A 20187-nucleotide genomic window follows, 5' to 3' on the forward strand; every position below is an offset into this window, starting at 1 on the left:
CATGGCAGAGCCAAATTGATGACATGAAAACTCATTGCTTCATTTCTCTCCCCCTCTTCATCGCCTCCTCTTTCTCCCTCTCTTAATCTCCTCTCTTTTCTCTTTTTCTCTCTCCCAGTCTCTATTTTCCTCGTAAATATGCGCCGTTTAGGTCTGCATCCGGTGGTCTTAGCCTCTTAGGGATGTGGTTTTGCTACTGGGTTTCTGGGTGGGATGTAGGTTGGAGAGGGTCTAGGATTTTAAAAGGTGGTCCTAGGACTATGATTTTTGGGATAAGGGAGGGGGTGTTGTGGGTTGGTTAGTTTTTTTATTTTATTTTATTTTATTTTTTTATTTTTATTTTTAACAATAGATTTTGTTAGATTAGATGTTAGATTAGCCACCTAAAATTTTAGTAATATTGTGGGTGGAAAAACAATATTTTTATGTTTTAACATTATATGTGAGGTGAGTATAACGTGAGTGAAAAATAAGAGTAGAGCGATGGGTCTAGCAACAGTAAAAAAATTACTAAATACGCAATGAGTCCTGTTATCTCATTCATTAACCATGAAAGTCCACATTGAAAAATGTCCAATCAAATCTCTAAAACCTAGGATGCATTACAGACACTATGACTATGATATTTCTCTCATCAAAATCATACAAGATACAAAAATATAACCATCACATGGAGATGCTTTGGGAATACTTTTCTGTTTGCATTGTTACATTTTTTTTTAACAAACGATATTAGTTACATTAAATGGATGTGAAAGTAGACTAAGCCTCATAATGAACCAACAATAATGTAGGTCAAATTCGCCTTGACGATAATTAAACCTAAAACTTTTCACTTACAAATGAAGATGAATACTACTAGATTGTAATACTAAGTGGCACTTAGATGTCAAAATTAATGGAGTTTGTGGATGTGGAAAGTAACTAGTAACGTTTTTTTCAACAATAGTTTATCGTAGTAATAAGTTGTTTTGTTTCTTCTTTGTCCAAATTTGTTCAATCTGAGTTTAGAATAAAAGTTTTTAACCGCTCGAGTTACAAGTTATTGACGTGCTTGGTGAAAAAGAAATGAAAATGGGAAGGTCACGTGCTAGTGCACGTGCCAGGCTGAGACAAGTGCGAGATAGAACGAAATCTCAATCGTCACTTTGGTCTCCATAATTTACACGGTCCACCGAGGCAAAAAACGCAGACACAGAAAGAAAGTGGGAAACCCCGAAACTCCCAAACCCTCTCTTCGCGCCTTAACCTCCTTCTCTCTCAATCCAATCCAAACCATTTCCTGAACAATTGAGCCGTTTGAGAGCAAAGGGAGGAGGAGGAGGAGGAGGAGGGCGGAGATACTGATCCACCATGATGCAGCAGCATCAACCTCCGCCAGTCCCACTGCAATCGCAGACCGCCGGAACCCCAGGCGGAGTGCAGGTCCGCTGCGCCGGCTGCGCCAAGATCCTGACTTTGGACGCGGGGGTCACCGAATTCGCCTGCGACGACTGCCAATTGCCCCAGATGCTGCCGCCCGAGCTCATGACCCGAGCCCAGGCCCATGCCCAAGCCCACCCTGGGCCCAACAAGGCCCGTACTCCGCCTCCACTGCCGCCTCCACCGCCCCATGTTGCGCCTCACGGCGTTGATCCCTCGAAGATCCAGATCCCCTGCGCCAACTGCAAGGCCATCCTCAACGTGCCTCATGGCCTCGCGAGGTTCCGGTGCCCTCAGTGCCAAGTTGACCTCGCCGTCGATGTGTCAAAGCTCCAGCAGTTCTTCCCTCCCCGTCTGCCCCTGCCGCCTCCGCCCGAGGAGGTCAATGAGGTAATTGTTTGGTTGCTGAGAGTTTTCGGGAATGTGGAAGTATGAATTTGAAACGTGTTAATGCTAATACTATGAGTGCTAGAAATACTTTGCTTTGTTACCATACTCCCTTACAGATATGGTTTCTTGATAGTGTTATAACAAGTAAAAGGTTTAGGACGTAGGAGCGAATACTGTGAATTATTTTTGCGAGAGACTCCGACCAATGTATGTTAGAAACTTTTACTTTTGTGTGCTTCCATTACTTCCCTCGATGATGATTTCGGTTTCTAGCTAGTATTTATTGGAGGTTTCAACTAGGGGACTTGTATTTGGGGACAGTGTTCTTTGATTCCGGTTTCGAAGTGACTGGCTGATGGATCACTAACAATAGTTAACTGTCCACGTATGTGCTCAAAACCTCCACCTTTCCTGCATGTTTGGTTACCGTTGGAGTTTAAAGTAATTTAATTGCACAAAATGGAAATTTATTGGGTGGGATAGGGGGGATAAACTTCTACCAGGTCACTTAAATTAAAGAATACTATTTCAGGTCAGAAACTGCAGCATTCAAACTTGCAAAGCCACTTAGTACTGGTATTCCTCTTCAATGTTAAGGGAGAGGTCTTAGGTTTTATTTTTGCCGAAGGCGAATTTAAATCACATTACTGGTAGCCCATTGTGAGGCTTAGGGCTGGTTTGGTATTGCTGTGCTTTGAAAAAAAGCTGCTGTGAGAATAAGCGGTTGTGCTGTGAGAATAAGCGGCTGTGAAATAAATCAGCAGAGTGTTTAGTAAACTTTTTTGTAAAAGTGCTTTTGAAAAAAAAAGCAGTCTAATAGTGGGTCTTTTCATTAAAGAAGCACTGTAGCTTCGTGTGCTTTGAAAAAAAGCCAGTTTTCCAAAGCTACAAATAGCAGCTTCAGCTTTTTCCTTTGATTTCAGCTTATTCTCACAGCAGCTTCCAAAATAAGCCCTTTTTTTTCAGTTTACCAAACACCTAAAACCCTCACAGCTTTTTTTCATGGGTGCTTTTTTTTTAAGCACCTCACTCCCAAACTAGGTCTAAGCGGCTGTGCTGTGAGAATAAGCGGCTGTGAAATAAATCAGCAGAGTGTTTGGTAAACTTTTTTTGTAAAAGTGTTTTTGGAAAAAAAAGCAGATAGTGGGTCTTTTCATTAAAGGAGCACTATAGCTCCGTGTGCTTTGAAAAAAAGCCAGTTTTCCAAAGCTACAAATAGCAGCTTCAGCTTTTTCCTTTGATTTCAGCTTATTCTCACAGCAGCTTCCAAAATAAGCCCTTTTTTTTCAGTTTACCAAACACCTAAAACTCTCACAGCTTTTTTTCATGGGTGCTTTTTTTTTTTAAGCACCTCACTCCCAAACCACTCCTTAGCCCACTCCCCCACCACCTTAGTGTAGATAATATCGTTTGTTAAAAAATAAAACAAAACTTGCAAAGCCTAGGGACTCAAATATTAAATCTTTGAATTCTATTAAAGTTATCCAGTAAAGTACACCAAAAGCTGCATATCTTTTGGACCAATTATGATTTATATAGGATCACGACTGTAGCATTATGATGCTGCACTACTTGGTGTCCATTTATGAAATTTTCTGTCAGTGAGGTGCATGTATATTAAGTCTGCAAAGCAAATTCATGCTTGGTGGTGGCTTTGGATATTCTACGACAGTAAAAATTGGGCATTCTTGTAGAACGTTATCTTTGGAAATGCTATTGCCAGATACACATAGGCTGATGCTTTTACTGCTGCTTCTGACATGTCAGGTTGCCATTGAAGTGGAGCGAGAAGAGGATGAAGGTGGCATGGCAGGAGAAACATTTACGGACTATGTGAGTTTTTTTGTTTTTCTTCTACAAGTACTATGTAATTTACGTTCATAACTGCTAAGGCTTCATGGTTACAAGTTCTATTTTGGAGTTTTCTTTCTCTTTGACAATGTCAGTGTCTTTACTTGTTATTTAAACCACTGGAACCGGCATCTGAGATACATTTTATGTTGCTTTTGTGTAGCGCCCTCCAAAACTATCCATTGGCCCACCTCATCCAGATCCTGTTGTGGAAACATCGTCCTTGTCTGCTGTGCAGCCACCTGAGCCCACTTATGATCTGAAAATCAAGGATGATTTGGAAAATAAAAAGGCTTTGTCATGTTTACAGATTGAAACATTGGTCTATGCTTGTCAGGTTGCCGTCCTGTTCTTGCCACTCTTTATTACTTGTTAATTGTCTGCTCCTTTGTAAAGTTGCGTTTGCTTCCTTGACAGAGACACCTGCAACATCTTCCAAGTGGTGAGAGGGCGGGATTCTTTGTCGGGGATGGAGCTGGTGTGGGGAAAGGTCGAACAATAGCAGGGTTAATATGGGAGAATTGGCACCGTGGGATGAAGAAAGCAGTGTAAGTTTTTGGTTGCAGTTTGTGGGCGGCTTTTAAGAGTCATTTGCATAAAAGGATAAAAGGGTGCCCCCATGGACCAAAAAGGATGATATGGAAAACTCCCATCAATTGGAGTTATTGCTAGTTATAATTGTAACTGTTACTGTCAGTCAATTACCTATAGCCAGTTACATATGAGAATCACTTATAGAAGTGTCTTTTTAATACATGGTACATGTGGGAAGTTAAAACACTAGCAGCAGAAGTAAGTACACACAATGTTTTAAAAGGAGAAGGCGAAGCCAAGGCATTTCATGGCATTTCATGGATAACTTAAAATTATTAATATATATATATATATATCAACAATAGAGTCGAAATCAAACATTATAGAAGAATAATCAACAATCAAATATAAAATTTCTTCACTGTGGGTGAGAAACCCTAACGTTAAAAATAAAAATAAAAACCCCAGCTGATGCCTCAGGCTCCTAGGCATGCCTCGACCATGCCTAGGCGAGTTTAAGCCTACTCCCGCTGGGCAGAGGCGTATTCCTCACCGCCCTGCCTCGAAGGCCGCCTAGGTGCGCCTCAAGGCTCCTTTTTTGAAACACTGAATACTCAATGTTGACAAAAAAATATCATATTAGGTACTGTCTGTTCAGTAACAACAAAAAGTGCCACACTTAAAACATGGCCTGTTCATACAAAGTTTTGCTCTGTGGACTGGAGAGAAATTTCAACTACGTGGGTTTCTTTATCAGAGAATCTCACTCGTGGGAGTTTCAGTATTTTTCTTTACTTTGATATTGTTTTAAAAGCAATCCGTAACTGCCTTTTGTTTTGTTGGTTGGAATTACAATACTGAATGTGTTCCTAGGCCGGAACTATGCTTTTCAACTCTTTGTTTAATGCTTTTATCCTCTCTGCGTTGATTCTAAAACAGGTGGGTTTCTGTTGGTTCAGACTTGAAGTTTGATGCAAGAAGAGACTTAGATGATGTATGTGCAACTTGCATTGAAGGTAAATATGCTTGGTCTAGTGTTTTCTTGTTTGTGTTTATGTGTGTGCTTTTCTAAACATGCTTGGTCTAATTCTGTTTTTGTATTTAGAAGTACAATTTTGTATACTGGGACGAATTGTGAAAATCATTTATATAAAATTGCATATATAAATTTCTTCCTCATCTGTGTAGTACATGAAGTTTCTGCCCAGTGTGTTGCTGTGGTTAATGATTTTGTTTTGTGGTGTTATAATTTGATTCAAGCTTATTGACATTTGAAAATTCTGTGAGGATGGTTTAATAGTGGAAAGAAGTTTAGAACTGCTAGGGAAAGATGGTACTGATGCAGTTGGCCAAAGTTGTACTGGCAACTGGCAAGTAATTGGTGATAGTGATTCTGTAGAATCCTACTGAAACTGTGCTTTAAGTCATGGATTTCCTTATTCTAGAAAAGAATATCTGATTGCTTTTATTCAAAAATTGAAGGATTGTTACCTTTTCTTCACTTATAATTGGAAACTCAGTGATTAGGCTTGCATTTGGTTGTACTTATTATATTACATTGTTTGGTAAAAGGTTGTGGCATGAGATGACATCATGTGCCAATCATAAAAAAGGATGAGAGTTCAAAAAAGATTAAATTTTCAGATAGGGTAGGGCATCAGGACTCTGATTAGATTTAGCTACAGGTTACTGGTTTTTTGAATTTCATAAATCTCCAATTGGAATTAAGCCTTTCTTCCATCATGAGAGGTTCTATGCTTCTGAACAATATCACAATTGATATAATCTTGATTGCAGTACATGCCTTGAACAAGCTGCCTTATTCCAAACTTGATTCAAAGTCTGTTGGCGTCAAGGAGGGCGTTATTTTTCTGACATACAGCAGCCTCATTGCATCCTCTGAGAAAGGTCGTTCACGTATGGGGCAGCTTGTGCAGTGGTGTGGACCAGGATTTAATGGTCTCATCATATTTGATGAGGTAGTATATTTTTGTTTTAAATGTTTTTCCAATGACTTTTAACCTATGCTTTAATTGATGGAATGAAATATTCCATGGTGCCAATATGTTCTGCTTTTCATTCTAAAGGTCAATGGCTTCATTGTAGTGCCACAAGGCCAAAAATCTGGTGCCTGAATCTGGAAGTCAGCCAACACGTACTGGTGAAGCAGTTCTTGAAATTCAGGTTTGCCCTATCAGAATTTTGAAAGCACAAATATTGCCTATTGTTTATTTATTCAAGGTTTAGATCAGTAATTTCAGTTTTGGGTAATTTAATAAATAATAGGCATATTTAAGATATTTGACTTTGCAGAGTCCCCATTTTGTATTTTACTTTATAAAGTCTGATACAACTCCTCTTCTGACACATTATGCAATTATGCCTGACTGCAATAGCGATGGTTCTTCTGTACAATACTAAATAAATTTTTGCAGTAAAAGGGCCAGAATAGTATTAACTATTAAGTGAGTGTATTAACTCATAATGTTTTTCTTTCTTTTGTCACAGGCTAAGCTTCCTGAAGCTCGTGTTATTTATTGCTCAGCAACTGGTGCATCTGAACCACGAAATTTGGGTTACATGGTACGGCTTGGTCTTTGGGGGCCTGGAACATCTTTTGCTGATTTCCGTGAATTTCTAGGTGGGTTTTTCACAGAATACCTATACATTTGTTTGTCATATTTATAAACTTTTACTCTCTTACAGAAAGTAGAATATTTTTTCTAACAGCACAATGTGTGTAGGTGCTATTGAGAAGGGAGGTGTTGGAGCACTGGAACTTGTTGCCATGGATATGAAAGCAAGGTAACAAGGCTGAGAATAATTACGTGTAAAGTTTAAATTAGGAGCATATAATAACTGATATGCAAGTCCTTGACGCCCATGTCAAAATGCCATCATTTATGATCTAAAAATGTGTGTGTTTTGATATTTCAGGGGGATGTATGTATGTCGAACTCTTAGCTACAATGGGGTAGAGTTTGAAGTTGTTGAAGCACCGCTAGAAGCTGAAATGATGGTTTAACATACTCATCTCTTATTTGTAACTCTGATGTTGAGGGGCATATTTTTATCTTTGATTACTTGATTTTTTAATTATAAGCAAAGATTTTTATTCTTTTATGTTACTTTGTTGTCTTTTTAGGACATGTACAAAAAAGCAGCAGAATTTTGGACAGAGCTGCGACAGGATATACTAACAGCATCTCAATTTCTCACTAATGAAAAGCCAATTTCTAGTCAAGTGTGGCGATTATATTGGGCTAGCCATCAGGTATTCAATAGTCTCTGTTCTGGATGTTTCTTTTAAAATTTTACAGTTTTCTAAACTTTTCAAATACGTTTTCAAATTTTTTTTTAATAACTTTTTTGTTGTCCTTGGTTTTGTGCATATCTTGCAGCGTTTCTTTAGACATATGTGCATGTCAGCTAAGGTGCCGGCTGCTGTAAGACTGGCTAAGCAAGCATTGATGGATGGCAAGTGTGTGGTTATTGGCCTTCAGAGTACTGGAGAGGCGCGAACTGAGGAAGCTGTGACCAAATATGTGAGCCAATTGTTATTTCTTTTGGACTTGGTTTTTGATTTGTACGTCTTTATTTATTTTGTGTTTCCATGCTTAAGCAGGGTCTTGAACTTGATGATTTTATTTCCGGACCTCGAGAACTTTTACTGAAATTTGTTGAGGAAAATTATCCTTTGCCTGAAAAGCCTGAACCTCTCGAAGGTATGTATGTGATTTACTATTATTTGCAATCATTTATTTTAATGTCACTACCAATTTACTTTCTAAAGTTATATTAGGAGAAGATAATGTGAAGGAGCTGCAGCGGAAGAGGCACTCAGCAACTCCTGGTGTATCAATGAAAGGGAGAGTGAGGAAAGTTGCAAAATGGAAACCTGCAAGTGATGAAGATTCTGAAAGTGAGTTTCTAGAAACTGGCTTATCTCCAAGACTCTAACGCTTGTATTTGGGCCCTTAATATTATTTGTTTTTGGTAACTACTTGTTCTTCACAATAAGCCACAAGCATGTTTTGTTTGGATTCTCAGTCACCTTGAAGGAGATATTGCTATGGTTCTTATTGGTGCATCACTTTTGGCCTGTTTGCAGAGTGCACCTACCCAAGTTTTCAGCTTAACTTGTTCATATATGTTTATTCAACATCTTTTTCCTTTTAGGGCACATCAATTACAACCGGTTGTATTTTATGTAGTTGAGAAATGATGCAACTACTTTGGTACCTTTTCTTGTTCTCAAGCATCGTTTGATTAATGCAGCTGATTCTGCTCAGGAATCTACTGAATCTGACGACGAGTTTCAAATATGTGAAATTTGCCAATCTGAGGAGGTAATTCCATTTGGCATGTTTTTTTTTTGAGAAGAAACAATTTTATTAAAGAATAGAGAAAAACACAGAAGTGGATAAGAAGTCCACCAACAAATTAGAAAGGAAAATCCTAATAGGAATTGGCTACAGTAGCCAATTCTAGACCAAGCTCACTTAACTGCTGCTAACAAATCCCACAGTATTTGAGATAGAGAGCAATTATTAAACTCTTTAGTAACCGAAGCCCAAAAAGATGCCCAATATTTAACTCTCCCCCAAAGTACTTCTGCCCCCACTCCAGTATAGTCTTCAAAAATCCTTTTGTTGCGTTCCAGCCATATATTCCAGAAAATTGCCGATACCAGGCAACCCCACAAAGCTTTGGATTTTTTCCCTTTTCCAGCCATATATTCCATTTGGCATGTTAAGATGGTTGCTTTTGCAATATGTTACTTATCCATTAGATACTTGCTGCAGGAAAGAAAGAAACTGCTTCATTGTTCCTGTTGTGGCCAACTGGTCCATGCTGCATGTCTTATCCCACCTGTGACAGATGAAGTATCAGTAGATTGGTCATGTCATTCATGCAAGGAAAAAACAGAGGAATTTTTGAAAAGAAGACAAGAATATATAGCTGTACTTACGAAGATGTTAGTTTAATTTGATTCTTTTTCCTCACAAGAGTTTCATGTTTAATAACTTATTTTTTCATGACATGTTGATATGCACTGTCTTATTGTAATTTTTTAACCACATCAATGCAATTTTCATAACCTTTTAGGTATGAAGAAGCTTTGGCTCGTAAGTTAAACATTTTGGAGATAGTTCGTTCTTTGGATCTTCCGAACAATCCTTTGGATGATATCATTGATCAGGTAGTGGCGATGTTCTCTCTCTCTCTCTCTCTCTCTCTCTCTCTCTCTCTCTCCCATGTAGTTTTGAAAATACTAAATCACATGTTCATTGTTAAATTTTGGATCCACCTTCGTAGAACCTCCATGCTTGTCCTCTTTTTCCATAAAATCCAACTGGAAAAGCTTGCCTATGATTTGTTAGTTATTGTAGGCTGTTATGCCATGCTGTAGTCTAATTTTATCCTCATTTTGTGAAAGTGTTAGATTCTGAAATACTTAAGAGTTAGGTCCAAAGTCCAAACTGAACAAGTCTTTTCTTATAACGTGCAGTATATGCTATATTATATTAAGCATTTTTCATACATAAGTTTGAACATACTTGTTGAAAGGAAAGTTTTGGTCATAAATTTATCTATAGCACAACCATCTCTAATTGTAAATCTGTGGAGTATGTCTCTGGCATAATGTTTCCTAGGAATTGACATCATAAAGGATATCAAAGAAATGAGCTATCTTGTCCAACTCCCAATCGTTGGAAGTTGCTAACAAATTTGGCCTTCCAAAAAAACCTCTTGTGCTCTCCTTTGTACCAAAGGGAAAGAACACCTCCGCTCTTTTCCAGGACAGATTTCTTGCCGCTACAAAGAGAGAAGGCGAGGATTCTGTCAACTGAGACATGAAGAATATCTTACTCTTCAGTCTTCATAACAGTGCCGCAAGTTATGTAGGCATAATGGAGAGGGTACTCAGAATTAAATCCAGTTCTCAACTTTTGATAGGTTTATTTTTTCTAACCTCCGAGTCCGTTTAGTTACGGCTCAAAAATTGGATGACCATGGTAGGAAATAGATAGGTGAAACAATATCCATGAGCTTAGTCAAAGTCCTACTGGAATAAGCTGACTCTTTGAAAAAATAATAAATTTATCCCTTTTAATCTTAAGGGCCTGTATTTGGGAGCAGCCTCTCCATAAAATGGGGGTAAGGCTAGCCGACATTCACCTCTCCCAGACCCTGCGTAAAGCGGGAGCCTTGTGCACTGGGTACGACGAATCTTAAGGGCCTGTATGATTCCATTACTAATGGTGCTTTTAGATCTTTTTTTAAACTTGCTCCATAATAGAGAACCCCTGAATGGTGTTACACTTTTGGTTTTGTTCACACCAAGTTGCACCATTCTTTTTTTATTGTACTGGTCCTGCCATTCATGCTGGTTTGCTTGTGTCATACTGATCCAAAGGAAATGCTAATTCCCATTCTGCATATTTAATTGTTTATAACAATACTATGTCGGTTTCTTACACTTCGTATGAAAATATTCCGGCCTGCCTTAATTCAAAGACTTAATATTGGTGGGTAAAAGGTACCAGTAAAAAAAGATGGTAGACAAAAGAGGCCATTGATCCAAAGGTTGCATTGTTTTTTATTTCCATTTTCAGTCTCTACTTGACAATCAGTCTTGTTCTGTATACAAAGCACTTGCTTGATCCCATCTAACAGTCACTTTGCCAAGACCGTCTGCTATTTTCCAGATTCTAAACTAATGTTCATATTCCACAGCTCTCGACAGTATACTGCAACTTTTTATGTTTGTGAAGCAGAATTTTTTTTCTTAATTTTCTTTTGGCGTGGGTGTCAGCTTGGAGGCCCTGATAAAGTAGCAGAAATGACTGGAAGGAGAGGTATGCTTGTGAGGGCATCTGGTGGAAAAGGTGTTACCTATCAGGCACGGAACACGTAAGTTATGGTATTTTTTTCACTCTCTTACTTATTTGAACTAAGTTTAAACTGGCTAAACTGTAAATCGGTTTAGGAAGGAAATTTCCATGGAAATGGTAAACATGCATGAGAAGCAGCTTTTCATGGAAGGCAAGAAGTTGGTTGCCATCATTTCTGAAGCTGGATCTGCTGGCGTGTCTTTGCAGGCAGATAGAAGAGCTACAAATCAGGTATGCCTATATTTTATAGAACTTATCTTCTGAACAGTTGCTGTCTTATGTCTGTCTCTCTGTCTCTCTCTGTCACTCTCTGTCTCTCTCTCTCTCTAATTCCTTGCATTCTAATTTAACAACAGAGACGAAGGGTGCATCTTACTCTGGAACTTCCTTGGAGTGCTGATCGTGCGATTCAACAATTTGGAAGAACTCACCGGTCAAATCAAGCCTCCGCTCCTGAATACAGGTAGATAGACACTACATGTATACATTGTTTCTTTTATTTGGGTCACCGGTGTTATGCTGGTAGGCTGGTAGCTATATTAGTCTTGACTTGTTTCTTCTTACTTTTAGAAGCAAGGGCTTGTCCACTGTGCCAGTACACTTTGGTGTATCAGATCCAGATATCCTTCATTAGTTTTTTAGTGAAACCAAATATCCTTACTTAGTGAAACCAAAGCTGATGTATGAGTGGTTTTGGTTGAATCTATGGTCAAACCAACTCAAGGGGTGGTTTTACGACCAGATGAGTTGTCTCTTGGGAGTCAATAAAATTAAGATTACACGATAAAATTTTCTATTTATTCATTTATCGTTTTCTGATCTGTATGATTACTAATTAGTTATTTAACGCATGCTATTATGGATACAAGGATCATGCATGGTTAGTTGTTTTTTCAAGTTGATGTGGTTTACTCCATTATTTCTTTTGCAGGCTTCTCTTTACTAACCTTGGTGGAGAGCGTCGATTTGCATCCATTGTAGCAAAGAGATTAGAATCTCTAGGAGCACTAACACAGGGTGACCGCAGGTTACTTGAATTTCATCTATATGTACATTTGGTAGTTGTTACTATTGTGGTATAAGAATATGTATTGTAATTTTATTCTCCATCCTGTGAGTGATTTGCTTATCTCATTATTTGGTCTGATGTATTGCAGGGCAGGGCCATCATTGAGTGCCTATAACTACGATAGTGCTTATGGAAAGAAGGCCCTGATGTTGATGTATAGAGGAATCATGGAGCAGGTTTGTATGAACTTCTTCTGAAAAATAATATCGCTCCATAATTTATTAATAAGTCAAAATTAAATTGTGATGGAAAATAACTAGAATTCAATTTTCAGGATTCTCTGCCTGTTGTACCGCCAGGATGTTCATCAGAAAAACCGGAAACAATCCAAGATTTTATCGAGAGGGCTAAAGCTGCTCTTGTTTTAGTAGGAATAATTAGGGATGGTAATAATTTTTGAGCTATTGTGGCGTGTATTATACTTTGTTTGTGCAGTTAATTGATTTAAATTTTTTGTTTTACATGATAGAATGTCGCAGAGAATTTGCTTTTAGCTATATTTTATTTTCTTGATGGTGACTTCTACTTCTTATGATGTAGCTCATGGGAAAGATCATGGCAGGCTCACTGGCCGTATAATTGAATCAGATATGCATGATGTTGGACGTTTCCTCAATCGGATTTTAGGAGTACCGCCCGATATACAGAATAGGTCTGTGATTGACATTACAATTAAAATATAGTTTCCTTATAGCAGTTAGAGCTGGGTTTCATATGCTGACATCATTGCAATACACAGGCTGTTTGAGTGTTTCGTTAGCATTTTGGATCTTATTGTCCATAATGCACGCATTGAAGGGAATCTTGACTCTGGGATTGTTGATATGAAAGCCAATGTTATAGAGCTACAAGGAACTCCAAAGGTCAAGCATTGCTTAATTAATTAATTGTTGCTTGTTTGCTTTAGATATTATATTTATATTGACTTCCAATTTCATGCAGACTGTTTATGTTGATCAAATGTCTGGAGCGTCAACAGTGCTTTTTACATTTACCCTGGATCGTGGGGTTACGTGGGAGGTACTTTTGTTTTTCAAGTGACTAGTTGAGTGGTGGCTTATCACTATGTCAATTCACCATACTAAACTATGTTTATCCTTGGTAGTCTGCTAGTGCCATGGTTGAAGAGAAACAAAAGGATGGACTTGGTTCTGCCAATGATGGGTTCTATGAATCTAGGAGGGAATGGTTGGGGAGACGTCATGTCATATTAGCCTTTGAGAGGTCTGCATCTGAACCCATATTTGCTTGAGTGAAATATATATATATATATGTTTTATTACTTTTTTCCCTTTTGAGATTCTCTTCATCATTATTATAATGTACCTTCCCTTCATAGTTCTTGTACTTCAATTAGTGATTCTTGCTGTTTCGTTTTCTAGTTTCATTGTTTTACCTTAAATCTGTTTCAGTTCTACTTCTGGATTGTATAAGATAGTCCGTCCTGCGGTTGGAGAGTCAGTGAGGTACTAAATTTATGCTTTATGTTCTTCCTTCATCTTGTTCTAAAATACATATATTTCACTTTCACATACTACTTTTCCCCTATCCAGAGAAATGCCTCTGTCAGAGCTAAAAAGCAAATACAGAAAAACTTCAACGGTGGAGAAGGCTCGCGGTGGTTGGGAAGATGAATATGAAGTTTCGTCCAAACAGGTGTAGATACTTGATGAACTTAATTCAAAATGGCTGTATTATTTTGGTGCAAATAGTTCTGTACTGTTATTAAATAACTTTGTTGCTGTTATCTATAACGTGATGGTGAAAATCTGTATTTCGTATGTTTTCAAATCAACTATTGATCAATCAAGAATGTTAAAAAAGGCACTGATTTTGTCAAATCGTCATGTATATTATGTTTACCTTCAACTTGACCTTTTTTAAACATACACCTGCACATCTGACTCGTTATTTCTTTCTGGAAGACTTGGATATTGTTTCCGTATCAGATAACGACACATATCCGCTAGTTGTGTATTTAGCAGTTCACATTCCAAACCGATTAGTTGAAAATTCCTTAGCTGTTTATACTTATCGTTTGCTGATTGTAATAATCTTGTGACTTCACCTTTACTTTGCAGTGCATGCATGGACGCAATTGTAAGCTTGGCAACTTCTGTACTGTTGGCAGAAGACTGCAGGAAGTAAATGTATTAGGTGGCCTCATTCTTCCTGTCTGGGGCACTATTGAGAAGGCTCTTTCGAAGCAGGTAACTTGTTTTGATCTGCTAGTTAATGTGACTCGGTGATCTCAGTGACGTAAATTGAATAAAGTACAGATTGCCTCTCTTACAAGTTGCACTTAATTTTTCCCGAGTAACTTATATTTAGTGAAAGTACAAATAAGCATTTCTAACCAGTGATAACTCCTATGACAATTTCTCCAGCAACGGCAAAGCCACAAGCGGCTACGTGTTGTGCGTATAGAAACCACGACGGATAACCGCAGAATCGTTGGTCTATCTGTCCCAAATGCGGCAGTGGAATCCGTACTTCAAGGTCTCTCCATTTCTCTTGTTAATTTCTTTTTTCCTCTGCTCAGTGCCCTTGACCAGTAAGAAATTTCCAGGACACTCCAATTCAAACTGTTTTAACGATGAGCATTTACTAAGATAATTTCTTATGCAAGTAAAACTCGTCAATGACTAACGATATGAACTCATTCGTTCCCCTTAGAAGTTCATTTGACAGAGGCTGCTCTGATGATGTTACAGATTTTGCATGGGTTCAAGAAATCGACGATTGAGATGACGCGGTAGAGTCTGGTTGTAAATTTTGCGGAGTTGCTCCTCTATGCCGTGATAATCTTGGAAGCACAGGAATAGTTCCAGAACGAAGGCAGAAGCCAAATACCCAAGTAAGAGAAAAACGAAGATAATTTTTCTGCACACTGTAACGGAACCGTGCAGTCGTTGATTTTGATTGTATTTGTTCCTCAACCTCCATTGCTCCTTTTGTTTTTTTTTGCCTTATTTATTTTGTATATCGCCGATGACGTTTTACGGCATTGGAGGTTAGAGTAGTAGGCCGTCTTTGGTCATTAGTTTTGCCAGAATCAATTTGTATCACTACCATACAGTTATTCAAATGGTAGAGGAAATAGAAATTCCCCTTTTTGTTCAATACAATTTATGACATGCAAATATTGCTTAGATGAAATAGAAAAATACTGTCAAAAAAGAAAAAAAATACAGAACAAATTCATTAAAAATCAAATGGATAAGATGGAATATCCAATAAAACCAGCGAAAATATCAGACTGGCATCCCAATTTATAATGCATTGCTAGGTACAGGTTTTTCTCCATGTGGCGGCAATGCAAATATTAGACTGAGATGCTACGTAGCGGTGAACCACAATTCTACGCAAGTCTTCTCCACAAGCACAGCACAAAGTAACCCACTCATAGTTATTTATCACAATAGCTATATATATTGCACAGCACAAAGTACCTCACTCTCATATATATATACTTTCAGATCAGCAAACGAAAGGAGCATCGACGTGATGGTCATGGCAATAGAGGCCAGGTCGCTGAGTGAAACCCTGTCTCTTGAGAGTCTCCCTCGCCTTAAGAACAAGCTCTTGGTTCGAAATTTCACCGTCTTGCTCTGAGAGTATCTTCTGAATTGCATTACTAAGAGCTCCATAAGATTCAGCTGCATTTCCTGGAGGAGTGGCATCTGCAGACGTTTGGTCTGTCTGGCAACCGCTTATGAGAATCCCGCCATCAGGAAAGCCGCGATGATTTGCTCCGGCATAAACCTCTTCCTTGCTGCCCACTTCCGTCTCTAAAGCAGGCTTTGCGTACTCATCGTTGTCTTGAAGCTTTTGTTCAAGAAACCCTTGAGCCAAGCTTCCAATCTTCCCCAATAACCCACTGCCTCCGCCCTCCTGGCTTTGGAGTTTATTTATGATCACCTTCATGAACTTCTTCACCTTAGGGCTGGCATCCTCTCCGAAAACATCGAAAAGTGTCGGCCTCAGCTGCCCAACATCAATGTCGTCCTTACCTGTTTTCTCCTTGAGTATCTCTATGAGAGTAGAGAGTGGTAGAGACTTGCCTTTGACATAGACCCTGTCCCCATCTTCAGTTTCGATCTCTCTGTATTCCGTCTCTTCTTCTTCTTCTTCTTCTTCTTCATTATGTCGACCGCGGCGGAATGCAGATGGCATTCGGATCCCACGAGACTCCAGTGCATCTCCCGCCCTGTCCTTGAGAAAGTTCTTGAATCCACCAAAACTGCCACTGCCGGAGCCGGACTCGCGCTCGCGCTCTTGCCCCTTGGTGCTCTCTCCTATCTGTTCTATCGCTTCATCAATGAGCCCACCGCTGTGGCACGAATCTGATACAATTGTCAGCCTGCAACCTGCTGGCAGCTGGTCTACAAACCCCCTGAAGTCATCATCTGTTGACAAGTACCATCCAAAAACAGTTGTAATATCAACCCGACAACAAAGCAAGCAATCTTATACAAATATGACCATATCATATTAACACATTTTTGAAACACAACACTACGCTTATATTTACGGAGTAAGATTCTCTCCCCTCCTAATCTCCCTCCCCTTCCCTCCCCACGTCAACATCTTTAAAGAGAGAGAAAGACAAAAGAGGAAAGTGTGAGAGGAGGAGAGAGAGGGCGAGGAGAATAGGAGGGGAGAGAATCTACTCCTATATTTTCGGTGTTCAGCATTCCATATTTAGGAAAGGGATCCTCTCCTGATCCCTTTCCTCCTAATCCACAAAATTAAGGAATCTATACCATTGAAATTTGATCCAACGACTAGGAGCCCACTTTAAAAGTTATAATAACTTCAGCTGTTTGATCAAATTTTTACAGCACGGATTCCAAATTTGATGGATTAGGAGGAAGGGATCCGGATCCCTTTCCCCATATTTATATTAGAAAGAACACTAGATAGAAATGACTTAACTTTATGCTTACACGCAATGTAAAAGCAGAAAAGCGGATCAAGAACCAAAAGACTAAATCCAGAATTCCAACCAAAGGGATTCACTTGATCCAATTTTTTTTGGATCATCAAGCAAGATCTCAACTTTTTCTAAAATATGATCAAATTCTATTTATAATCCACCGATTTTGCACCAGAGATTAAAACAAAGGAAATTGGCTGAAATGATCAATTTACAAATCCTTTTGAGCATTTGATGGATATATCGTCAATGCTTGATTAATATGTCCGTCAATATTTGATCAATATGTCGTCGATCTTTAATTTTCATCAGTTCAGCAATTGAAATTCGTAAAACGATCATTTCAGTCAATTTTCCAAACAGATCAAAGCAATCGTGACAACAATAATCAAAATTGCGCAGAAAAGATAAGAGAAACGGAGTCAAACCAGTGATGAGGTTCATGTCAGTGGGGACGATGCACTCATCATATCCCGTATCATCATCATCGCCGGTCTCGGCGGGAAGGCGGGTCCCATGACCGCTGTAGTGGACAAAGAGGACGTCGCCGGAGTCGGCGGATCGGATGAGGTTGGTGATGGCCCGGCGTATGTTTTTTCCGGTGGGCTGAGTGTAGGAGTCGTCGGTGTCGATCAGGACTTGGATGTCGTCCTCGGAGAAGCCGTAGCGGTCGACGAGGCAGCTGTACATTCGCTTGACGTCGTTTATGCAGCCTTTGAGCTCCGCCTTCGTTCCTGCGTAGTTGCATCCTATCAGCACCGCCTTCCTCGCCATTTTCTCCGAATTCCGATCACTCTCACTCTCTGTTTTCTTGCTTTTTGTTGATTGGTTCTTGGACTGATTGTTGGGATTGGCTTCCGACAATAATTGACTTAAAAAAAGTTCTTTTTGGAATTAAAATAACATTTTGATAATACAAATCTTAGTTTAATTTTTTTTTTTAATTGGGTTTTGGGTGGGCGTCGGCAAAGAAGAAAGTGATGATGACTTGGATGCACGTATTGGAGAAGAGATCATCTTCGATCTCTTCCACCAAGATCATCGAATCAAGTGATTTGAATTTTTTAAGTTCCATCCAACGGTCCATCTTTTCTGATTCTTTAAAGTTGTAATAATTTTTTACCGTTGGATGAACTTTGAAAGGCTTGGATCAATTGATCTGGTGACATTGGTGGAAGAGATCTGAAGAGGATCTCTTCTCCATGTATTGATTTTTTATACTTTCCAAGTTTGAGATATCTCACACTTCGAAAAGTAAGATTAATTTTCAGTAGAGTCTAAAAAAGTTAAAAGTATTTCAACGTATTTATAATCATAGTCAAATGACATACGTTCTTTCAAACTTCGAGTCAAAGAATTATCAGCTTCACGTATTGATTTTAATTGCATTACCATTTTATGTGTGATAAGTTTTGCCATGTTGGCACAATATATTTCCATATTAGCACAAATTAAAAGTAGGATATCTTGATAAAATTTCTACCCTTTAATCATAACTTATATAAATATATTGTAAATTTATCATAATACAAGATAATCATCAGAAACACAAATCCAAGCTCAAACTTATTAAAATGCAATTAGATTCTCAAACCGGTAAAATGGAAAATTAGAGAGCCTGTGCTTGAAGGCGTAGCAAGAACTTCTGCCAATGGTGTGTGCCCCGGAGAGGGTGACCAAATCAAGCATGTTCAAGCCGCGCGCTTGGAAAAAATCGAACAATTGAGTGATGTTCTCGTATCCCTGAGGAACACTGTCAGCTTCCTTGAGGATTGAAATTTTACCATCTTTGCGCCCAAAGGGGACTTCCCAAAATGGACCTCCAGCTATGATTGTGGCATCTCTAGTTGCAGCGGTGAGAATGTCAGCACATGAGACTGTTTTAGGACACTGCCTCTCAATCTCAGCCTTGATATCGTCGATTACTTCAAAACCTCAGAGTGTCCTGCTAGCAAATGCCCTCCTCTCGCTGTCTCGATGGTTAAGAAGAATCGATGCATCGCAGCCCTGCGATGCAATGTTCATTATGATCATATGATGCATGTCATTTACTGATATGCTAAGCCTTTGTTCTATTAACCGTAAGTAAAGTTAATGCGAATGCATGCTTACTCTCACAACGCAGTCGTGGAAGTGCAAGAGAATAATGCTAGCAGCCAAAGTGAAATCCTTCTGAATCCAATCTCTGACTTTCTGCTGAATGATTCCCTTAGCTTGTGGACATGTTTTAACATAGTGATCAAAAGACGAAAGATCTTCGGCACGAACAGCTTTTGCCCGAAGCTTTTTTACGTTGAGAGTTGCCGTTAAAGGTAACTTAGTCGCCAATACAACATCGATCAAGAACAGCTCCAACAGAACAAGAACAACAGACAGTGTAGAAATACACAACTTCATGTTTAAGAAAACTTGTTTTTGGTAGTTGGTACTATTGTGTATGCTTAGTTTTAACCTAGACCGCCCATGATTTTATATAAAGCTCTAGAGATTGAGTTGATATGTTTGTGGGGTTTCGAAAATACGTGAGAAGCACTATTGAGTCTTAACACACAAAAAGTAACATGCAAACATGTAGCTTTTGGAAGTCTCATTTTTTTGTATAGATTGTATTGAATTTTGTGAATGGTATATTCATCATGAGACAATCAGGTACAAGAGATAGCAAATATATATGTGCTAGAGGGAAGAAAACAAGATTACCTATCCCTTCCTGATTTACGTCTAAAGCTAATAAAAAAAGAACAAATAAGACATATCCCTTGAATTAAAGGAATTGACAACAAGACAAATAAGACACATCCCTTGATTGACAATAAGAGACACATCCCTTGAATTAAGGGAATTGACAACACTATCTATCACCCTAAAATCCTTTGTACGGTGAACATGCAACCTAACCTAACCCTAGTTGCCATTCTTTCTTCCAATACTCCCCCTCAAGCTGGATCAAATGGATTAATTAGTAGAGGTTAATCCTTTTGTGAAAATATCCGCAAGTTGATCATGACTGCGCGTGTAGTGAGTATCGATCACCTTGGATTGAACTTAATTTCTGACGTAGTGACAATCAACTTCAATATGTT

At 38.8% G+C, this 20187-nt stretch overlaps 2 protein-coding genes and 1 pseudogene across 4 annotated transcripts; 1 reads left to right on the forward strand and 2 right to left on the reverse strand.

Annotated features, from left to right (window-relative positions):
• The first annotated feature begins 1159 nt into the window (after nt 1-1159).
• Nucleotides 1160-15293, forward strand: LOC126621765 (protein FORGETTER 1-like). 3 transcript variants are annotated; one of them, XM_050290343.1, is made up of 32 exons: nt 1160-1812; nt 3580-3645; nt 3827-4000; nt 4081-4211; nt 5137-5213; nt 5995-6176; nt 6304-6381; nt 6706-6838; nt 6942-7002; nt 7135-7216; nt 7343-7471; nt 7599-7742; nt 7823-7922; nt 7991-8119; nt 8476-8546; nt 9003-9175; nt 9307-9400; nt 11018-11115; nt 11192-11327; nt 11453-11559; nt 12028-12123; nt 12254-12341; nt 12440-12551; nt 12706-12817; nt 12905-13028; nt 13108-13185; nt 13271-13389; nt 13578-13631; nt 13719-13821; nt 14247-14375; nt 14553-14664; nt 14880-15293. In XM_050290343.1, exons 1-32 carry the CDS (start codon nt 1354-1356, stop codon nt 14909-14911), a joined length of 3783 nt encoding a protein of 1260 aa, XP_050146300.1. In that variant the 5' UTR covers nt 1160-1353; the 3' UTR covers nt 14912-15293. The 3 variants fall into 3 exon arrangements, with proteins under 3 accessions (XP_050146300.1, XP_050146301.1, XP_050146302.1); XM_050290344.1 differs by having other exon boundaries at nt 8000-8119; XM_050290345.1 differs by having other exon boundaries at nt 8006-8119.
• A 72-nt stretch (nt 15294-15365) lies between these two features.
• LOC126621767 (metacaspase-4-like) lies at nt 15366-18007 on the reverse strand. Its single transcript, XM_050290346.1, has 2 exons — nt 17533-18007; nt 15366-16574 (listed from the first exon to the last, which is right to left on the reverse strand). Exons 1-2 carry the CDS (start codon nt 17876-17878, stop codon nt 15646-15648), a joined length of 1275 nt encoding a protein of 424 aa, XP_050146303.1. The 5' UTR covers nt 17879-18007; the 3' UTR covers nt 15366-15645.
• A 613-nt stretch (nt 18008-18620) lies between these two features.
• LOC126624425 (peroxidase 7-like) lies at nt 18621-19549 on the reverse strand (annotated as a pseudogene).
• Nucleotides 19550-20187: the final 638 nt, after the last annotated feature.

Source organism: Malus sylvestris, chromosome 5 (genome assembly GCF_916048215.2).
Source record: "Malus sylvestris chromosome 5, drMalSylv7.2, whole genome shotgun sequence".
In the NCBI taxonomy this organism is placed as follows: domain Eukaryota; kingdom Viridiplantae; phylum Streptophyta; class Magnoliopsida; order Rosales; family Rosaceae; genus Malus; species Malus sylvestris.